At 43.4% G+C, this 8,936-nt stretch overlaps 1 protein-coding gene across 1 annotated transcript; it reads right to left on the bottom strand.

Moving 5' to 3' along the window:
- Positions 1-604: 604 nt before the first annotated feature.
- On the bottom strand, positions 605-7,716 carry LOC124004002 (replication termination factor 2-like). The gene is made up of 6 exons (XM_046312720.1): positions 7,541-7,716; positions 6,148-6,242; positions 5,757-5,850; positions 5,523-5,662; positions 2,790-2,868; positions 605-1,267 (listed from the first exon to the last, which is right to left on the bottom strand). Exons 1-6 carry the CDS (start codon positions 7,607-7,609, stop codon positions 1,202-1,204), a joined length of 543 nt encoding a protein of 180 aa, XP_046168676.1. The 5' UTR covers positions 7,610-7,716; the 3' UTR covers positions 605-1,201.
- Between the last annotated feature and the right edge of the window lie 1,220 nt (positions 7,717-8,936).

Below are 8,936 nucleotides of genomic sequence, written 5' to 3'. Positions count from 1 at the left end.
CTTGAGAATTAGCAAGGAAAATTCCCACAAGTGGACAACCACAACAATGCTGCTCTCACGCTCTGATGGGAGTCGGAAAGGTGACCTGTTGTGCTGCTCGCTCTCCCGATTCCACAGTAGTCCTGAAAATTCGACCTTGGCTAACAGTGACTAGGGTCTGGTTTCAATAATGGACTCTTTTGGCATAGAGGAACTACACCACTGCCTAAGTCACTACTTTATCTTTTTGAATAAAAATCAAAATAGTAGTTAGCAAGATGGAGATCAGAGACAGTGATGTTGCTCCTCTATGCCCCCCAAAAATAAGAGTATCATTGAAATCAGACTCTAGTCAATGTGTGGCCTAGGGTCAGGTTTTCGCAACTAATACCACAGCACCACATGGTTTCCAATCATCTGGCAGCTTTGTCATTTAGTCTGGCTCAGGTTACGGTCAGCTGGCAGGAGGCATCATGGGATTGGGAATAACGACAGGCACAGGGCTGGGGGGGGGGTTATCTGGTTTCCATGACACCGAGGAGGGCTTTTGCTGCCGTAAAGTTACAGCACATTGAATTTCTGGAGGCGATCTGCTGTTTCCTGTGCATTGTGTGTCCTACTTACCTATCACATTCTTACCTTAAATAGAACATGTAATCAATAGAAATGTTAGAACACAGTGCAGCAGGCATGGTGAATGGGGCACCATGGTACTTTTCTATGTAAAAGATGGCAATCAGATACAGTAGCTCCAACATTTTATTTGCTTTCCTTTGCTAAACCACACATACTGTATAATTTCGAAATTTCAAACCAGGGAAATTCGTATCTCCATATCAAGGCAAACAATTGACGCCATAAGAACAGAAATGGACCTGTGGCCAACTCCATGGAACTCAAAGTAACCAAACAAGTCAAAAACAGCAGACCGGAAGGTTAATCATTCACATGTGAGCACAAACAGCTAACTGGTTCACAGTTAGCACCACCTCTATGTACCTGTCTGACAACTGTGCAGGGACACGCCGTCCTAAAGGTTGATTAATCTACAGTAGAAGACACAAACAGCACCACCCTCCATTTGAAAACTCTCTCTACTGTCAAAATACAGATGACTGACTATAACAGCAGGTTTTGTGTAACAAAGGAAAATGTGTAGACAGGGTAGTAACTGATTCAATAATAAGAGGGTAGAGGTTTGCATACAGAACATTCCAATATCTTATTTTAGTACACACTGAAGGCTTGGACTGAAACACCTGTGAAAAAGCTTTTTCCCCTGCCGCTGCTGCTAGTGGGGGGGAAAAAATGAAGATATTGGAGTCTATATACTTTGTGAGAGCCTACCCTCTTATTGGTTTTACCAACCAAAAAAAGTTAACCATGGTGGTACCTTGTTTTGTTACTAATTTGACAAATGTAGCACAGACCTTGTTGAATAGATGTGGTGTATGTTTTACAGTGCATTTGGAAAGTATTCAGGCCTCTTCCCCTTTTGTTACATTATAGCCTTATTCTAAAATGAACTAAATTATTGCAAATGTATATAAGAAAAAACATATTTACAAAAGTATTCAGATCCTTTGCTATGAGACTCGGAATTGAGCTCAGGTGATTCCTTTTTCCATTGATCATCCTTGAGATGTTTCTACAACTTAATTGGAGTCCACCTGTGGTAAATTCAATTGATTGGACATGATTTGGAAAAGGCACACATCTGTCAATATAAGGTCCCACATTTGACAGTGCATGTCAGAGCAAAGACAAACCCAATAAGTAGTAGGAATTGTCTGTAAAGCGACAGGCCAAACTGAGCAATCGGGGGAGAAGGGCCTTGGTCAGGGAAGTGACCAAGAACCCGTTGGTGACTGACAGAGATCTTCTGTGGAGATGGGGGAACCATCCAGAAGGACAACCATCTCTGCAGCACTCCACCAATCAGGCCTTTATGGTAAAGTGGTCAGACGGAAGCCACTCCTCAGTAAAAGGCACGTGACAACCTGCTTGAAGTTTGCCAAAAGACTCTCAGATCATGAGAAACAAGATTCTCTGGTCTGACAAAACCAAGATGGAACTCTTTGGCCTGAATGCCAAGAGTCACTTCTGGAGGAAACCTGGCATCATCCCTACAGAGAAGCATGGTGGTGGTAGCATCATGCTGTGGGAATGTTCTTCAGAGGCAGGGGCTGGGAGACGAGTCATGATCGAGGGAAAGATGAACGGAGCAAAGTACAGAGAAACCCTTGATGAAAACCTGCTGCAGAGTGCTCAGGATTGCAAACTGGGGGTGAATGTTCACCTTCCAACAGGACAATGACCCTAAGCACACAGCAAAGCCAACACAGGAGAGGCTTCAGGACAAGTCTCAATGTCATTGAGTGGCCCAGCCAGAGCCCGGATTTGAACCTGATCAAACATCTCTGAAGGGACCTGGAAATAACTGTGCAGTGATGCTCTCCATTAAACCTGACAGAGCTTGAGAGGATCTGCCAAGAAGAATGGCAGAAACTCCCCAAATATAGGTGTGCCAAGCTTGTAGCAACATACCCAAGAAGACGAGGCTGTAATTGCTGTCAAAGGTAGTTCAACAAAGTACCGAGTAAAGGGTCTGAATACTTATGTAAATGTGATAGTTTTTTAAAATTTGCAAAAACATTTTTAAAAACCTGTTTTTGCTTTGTCATTATGGTGTAAATTGAAGGGATAAAACTATTGAATCAATTTTAGAATAAGGCTGAAACAAAACAAAATGTGGAAAAAGTCAAGGGGTCTGAATACTTTCGAATGCACTGTTCTACCTTGTGTCCTACCTTGTGGCAGATCTCAGTCTTGACTTCTTTCAGGGCCCGGTCTGAAAACACACAGCCACAGGTCTGCAGGAAACAGAACCTGAGAGAAACAAGATCGTATAAGGTTTAGGGTTAAGGTTGTAATGCAACACGTCTATTGTAAGGGAAAATATAGTGCTACCACCAGTAAATGAAAAACAACTCTGCCATAGGAATTATCACCCTCTTACCGAAACTTTTATATTTAGCAATGGTGATATTTTAGCAAATTGGGATTGGACAGGGGATCATTATCAAGCCAAGCTGCCACTGTGGTTCATAGGCAGACCAATTCCGATATTTTGCCCAATTTTTTACAAAAGAGCTGATCTGATTGGTCAAGAGACGAATTAATGAAAAAAAGTTCAGAATTGCCTGTGTAAATGCAGCCATAGTGGTATTGTAGTCAAATGGGATCTGGTGCCAGAAACTCCCCACTCCTTCAAATTAGTGGATTTGGCCATTTCATCCACACCCGTTGCTGACAGCTGTATAAAACTGAGCACACAGCCATGCAATCTCCATAGACAAATATTGACAGTAGATGCCTAAGCTCACTACGCACAATGCCAAGCATTGGCTGGTTTGCCACCATTGGACTCTGGGGCAGTGGAAATGCGTTCTCTGGAGTGATGAATCACTTTTCACCATCTGGCAGTCCGACCAACTAATCTGGGTTTGGTGGATGCCAGGAGAACACTACCTGCCCCAATGCATAGTGCCAACTGTAAAATTTGGTGGAAGAGGAATAATGGTCTGGGGCTGTTTTTCATGGTTTGGGTTAGGCCCCTTGGTTCCAGTGAAGGGAAATATTTACGCTTCAGCATACAATGCCATTCTCAACAATTCTGTGCTTCCTACTTTGTGGCAACAGTTTGGAAGAGGCCCTTTCCTGTTTAAACATGACAATTACCCCATGCACATAGAGAGGTCCATACAGAAATGTTCTTCAAGATCCGTGTGGAAAAACTTGACTGGCCTGCACAGAGCCCTGACCTCAACCCCATCGAACACCTTTGGGATGAATTGGGACGCCGACTGCGAGCCAGGCCTAATCACCCAACATCAGTGTCTGACCTCACTAATGGTCTTGTGGCTGAATGGAAGTAAGTCCCCACAGAAATTCTCAGAAGAGTGGAGGCTGTTATAGCAGCAAAGGTGTGATTAACTCCATTTGAATGCCCATGATTTAAAAATGTAAATGTTCAACGAGCAGGTGTCCACATGCATTACATGGCATAGAATGTAACTACCCCTACTACTTCAGTATCCCTGCACTCTGTAAACATGGTATTGGCACTGACCCTGTATATAGCTTAATTACTTACTTGTGTGTTTTTGTTCTACTTTACTTTATAGTACTACGGATATTGATTACTGCATTGTTGGAAGAGATTTCAGGAAAAGCATTTCACTGTACATGTGCACAATACTTGAAACTAGTTAATAGACCAATAAGAGAGTTCCAAACCTCTGCCAATAACTCGTTTTCATTTTCCCTCCTCCCCACATAGACCACTCCCAGACAGTCCTGGTAAAATTCTTGCTTGAGAAATTGCTATATTTTCTAAGAAGCTTTTTGTTTATCTTTGACCATTTTAATTGAAAACAATTACAGTAAGGTTCTAAAATTATTACCCAGAAATGATTTAAATAGAGATACATATTTTTTTTTTTAAAGGCTGCATTAGACCTAAAAAATAAAATAAAAATAGGGCAATGCACAAATAGTGTAGTGGCGCACATCATCACTCAGAATCTCATCTCTATAGTTTAGCACTGAGGCCTACTGCACATACCCTGGTCCCAGATCAGTTTGTGACAGAGTTAAAAAACTTATAGAAGATATCCCTCTAGTGGTGTGGGGGCTGTGCTTTGGCAAAGTGGGTGGGGTTATATCCTTCCTGTTTGGCCCTGTCCGGGGGTGTCCTCAGATGGGGCCACAGTGTCTCCTGACCCCTCCTGTCTCAGCCTCCAGTATTTATGCTGCAGTAGTTTGTGTCGGGGGGCTAGGTTCAGTTTATTATATCTGGAGTACTTCTGTCCTATTCGGTGTCCTGTGTGCGTTCTCTAATTCTCTCTCTTTCTTTCTCTCTCTCGGAGGACCTGAGCCCTAGGACCATGCCCCAGGACTACCTGACATGACAACTCCTTGCTGGCCCCAGTCCACCTGGCCGTGCTGCTGCTCCAGTTTCAACTGTTCTGCCTTATTATTATTCGACCATGCTGGTCATTTATGAACATTTTAACATCTTGGCCATGTTCTGTTCTAATCTCCACCCGGCACAGCCAGAAGAGGACTGGCCACCCCACATAGCCTGGTTCCTCTCTAGGTTTCTTCCTAGGTTTTGGCCTTTCTAGGGAGTTTTTCCTAGCCACTGTGCTTCTACACCTGCATTGCTTGCTGTTTGGGGTTTTAGGCTGGGTTTCTGTACAGCACTTTGAGATATCAGCTGATGTACGAAGGGCTATATAAATACATTTGATTTGATTTGATAGCGCAGACAGGCTGGCACTCAGGCTCTAGGTTAATGGACATGATTCAGTGCCAGGACTCAGCAAAATGCAGACATCGTGAGATTACACTTCCGGGTCAAAATGCCCCACTCTACGCTTGTCATTGAAAGACATTGATAAGATGCAGACATTGATGAGATGCTTGTATATAGAGTCATATTCATTAGTGCACACCATAGCAACACACACACACCATACCTATGTTTGCCATTCATCTCCAGGCCCACCACAGGACAGATGAACATGGCACAGTGCATGTCCTCATAGCGGTCCCCTTTGGTGTTCCTTCTCTCGCCCTCCCAGGCTGGGTTGTCAGTCAGGTTCAGCTCCTTTATATCCTGTGGAATGACACACACACAAACACACACTTGATTCACTTTAGATAATGAAATGATACGTGGCCTCAGCTGAAATCATGGAAAATTACCATACCTTAATGCCACGAAGGTGTGATGCAACCTCGCTGTTGGGTCTATCTGCAGATTTATCCAGAAGGTACTCAATCACAGCATCTTTGTTATAGAGTCTGTAAGCAAGAATAGCATTTTGATTATGAAATCCATGTGTGATTAGAAGTATCTAAAAGTAGCCTATACCTAAGCTAATAATATTCAGCACCATTTAATTCTTAACTGCACCCAATCAACAAGTAGCACTTACTTTTTGATTTTCATATTACTAAAAGGCTGATTATATCCAATTATCTAATAGGGACACCTAGGAGACTGATAATGCCAACACAAAATATTGTAGATTGCGAGAAACAAAATGGTGTCATACTATATGACTAGTTCACAACAAACTGATTTGAAAAAGTCCTCACCTTCCAAGATCACAAGCAACAATAGGGCGCCGGAGTTTCTCTGTACTGAGAGCACAGTACTTCCACCGGGCAGCAAGCTCTGCATTTTTGTCAACCTGTAGTGCAGAAATATTTACACATTCAATTTAGCTGCTGCCCACTGCACTGTTCAGTTGCAATTGGTTATATCTGAAATATTTTGCTTGCAAGAATAGTGATAGAGAGGTTACAGCCATGGTGCAACTCTGATTGACTACCACCTGTGCCATAAAGCCCCTTGTTAGCTAGCCCAATAATGGACTAAAGGAGCCTAATGTTAGTCCAAGAACCTTACATGTTCTGTTTATGGTTCTAGAAACATAAATCACGTTTCTAACACACATCACACAGACACTAGCAAAGACTTACAGGCAGGCATACACCATAATAATGCTTGACAGAGTGAGGGGGTGGGTATAATTTGTGGAACGTTCCAACATGAATCTGTTCCAAAGACGTCGTAAACAAGGATGCCAACAAACAACGCACACAAAGTAGCATGATCAATTCACCTAGCTAACTTGCTGCCGAACAGGCATCAACTCACCACGTAGTTTATTCTTAATGTTTGTCCATAGGCTAACCAGGACAGGCATTTTTCGGAATAAAAGTGGTGAGTGAAAAACTCCACAAAATTGCCCACTCCCTCCCTACCTGGTATCTTATTCTGCCGCTATACAACTTCGTATGCGTTGTTTGTTGGCAACCTTGATAGTTACTAAGTTTTTGGAACAGATTCATGTTGGAACGTAACACACATTATACCCACCCGGTCCCCATGCTTTTAAGATGCTAATTAACACAGGTAGCTATCTAGTCCACGCCGTGTGTTGCGTAAAAAAGCGTTGTAAACATGAAAATATGGCCGTGTAGGAACCCTATATAAAAAGGTGTATGGTAATTTAACATTTTGTTTCTTAAACTATTTATCTGATATGAAAAGGTAGCTACGTTGCTTATGTTTCCAAAAACGTACAGCAAGTGATGTGTGTTAACGTTTAGAGCCAGCGTCGGTCCTCTTACAAAACATCTTCAGTCAGACTATACCATCGTCAATAGGCACTAAATAAGTTAGAACTAACGTTAGCTGACTGTGTGAACATGGCGTGTTAACCAGTTAATACAAGAAAGCTAGCTACCTAAATGTATACATTTAATTTGACTAACATTAGTTCAGTTTGGGCGGACACATCTTCCCTGATTAAAAAAAAACGTTAGCTAGCGAAGCCAGTTAGCTAAACATGTAAACACCCGTTAGCAATTTTTTTTAAATGCTAACATGTTTGAAAGAAGGTTGGCTAAAGTGCAGGCTAGTTCGTTTATTTTACGCCTGCTACGATAGGTTAAAGCTAGCTAACGTTATACCACTACATACCTTCTCAACTTTCTTTGGGCCTTTTACCAACTCATGCCTTTTAGGAATAGTTCCACCATCACATCCCATTTTAACAAATAGCACAAAAGTAATTTCTTGGACTGGTCTGAAGGAGAAAAACCGAACAGGCTGGTTGTAAAACAAACGCGTAATACTTTTCTTCTTCGTTTGTATTTCCGGCAGACTAGACGCTGTGTTGCATATTGCTGCCTTTCGCAGGTCGGAGTGCGGATTGCACACTTTGGTCACAAGGAAAATGGGAAAGTAGTATTTTATTTTACATTGCACAACCATCTATCGTATACATTATCCCCAAAACCCACTACCCCATCCCACAACTTTGGCCCAAAATGACCCAACACCAGGCCATCGGCATGGGAGGATGTAACCCCATCTCTCAAAACTTTCTGTAGACCTTCTGCACTAAAATCTCTCACACCCAAATATTAATTCTACTGCTGCAACTGCCACACCTATTTTCTGTGATTTCCACTCCATCAGTGCAGTTGATCACCATGACTTTAAACCGGTGGAGGCTCATCAGAAAAGGGGAAGACCATCCTCAGTGAATTTCAAAAATAAAAATAGCCAAACATTTAAGTGTGATCCTTGAAAAGAGGAGTGACCCAGGGGTGTGTGTGCTTTGGGGAAACGGATGTTGCATGTGGAGGATGAGGGCTGCAGTCGATATCTCAGATAGGGGTGAGTGAGGCCGATGCAGGCTGGGACCTCGGCTCTGAATCCAGGCAGACACACAAAGCTACCAGGGGTGTTCACACACACGTTCCCCAGCTCCCTGCGACACTGCTCCTCAAAGCTGCACTCATCAACGTCCACACAACTATGTCCATCAAGAGCCATAACGTATCCAATTGGACAGGAACATGAGAAGGATCCAGGGGTGTTCCTGCAGTCAGCCCCAGACCCACACGCCTGCAGCCCTGTCACTTCAGCTAGAGCACACTCATCAATATCTTGGCATCCTCCTGTACCCATCAGGTAACCACGGAGACATTTGCACAGGTAGGAGCCGGGTGTGTTTGTGCAGTTGGCATAGAGAATGCATGGTCCTGGCCCATCCCCTTTGCACTCATCTATATCTAGCACTCTGCTGCCCCCTGCAGAGTGTATCCCACAGGGTAGGTGCAGATCTCTCCTCCAATATTCACCATGCAACAGGGCACCCACAGCTGTCGCTGCCCACCAACATTACCTGATTACCTGGGCACTGAGGGGTGGGGGTTGGAGCTGGGGATAGATGTGGTGGTGAAAGAGGCTGCAGGGGTTGCGGTTGGTCCATCTCCCTGCTCAGTTCTACTAAAGTACCCAATGGCGTTTTTCAATCTCTAGGTTCTGGCTCTTGGTGAGTGGTAAGGGGCTCTGCCACACATATCGC

The sequence above is a fragment of the Oncorhynchus gorbuscha genome, linkage group LG18, assembly GCF_021184085.1.
Source record: "Oncorhynchus gorbuscha isolate QuinsamMale2020 ecotype Even-year linkage group LG18, OgorEven_v1.0, whole genome shotgun sequence".
NCBI lineage: Eukaryota > Metazoa > Chordata > Actinopteri > Salmoniformes > Salmonidae > Oncorhynchus > Oncorhynchus gorbuscha.
Note: the sequence above shows the minus strand (reverse complement) of the source record. Positions and strands in the feature narration are given on the sequence as shown.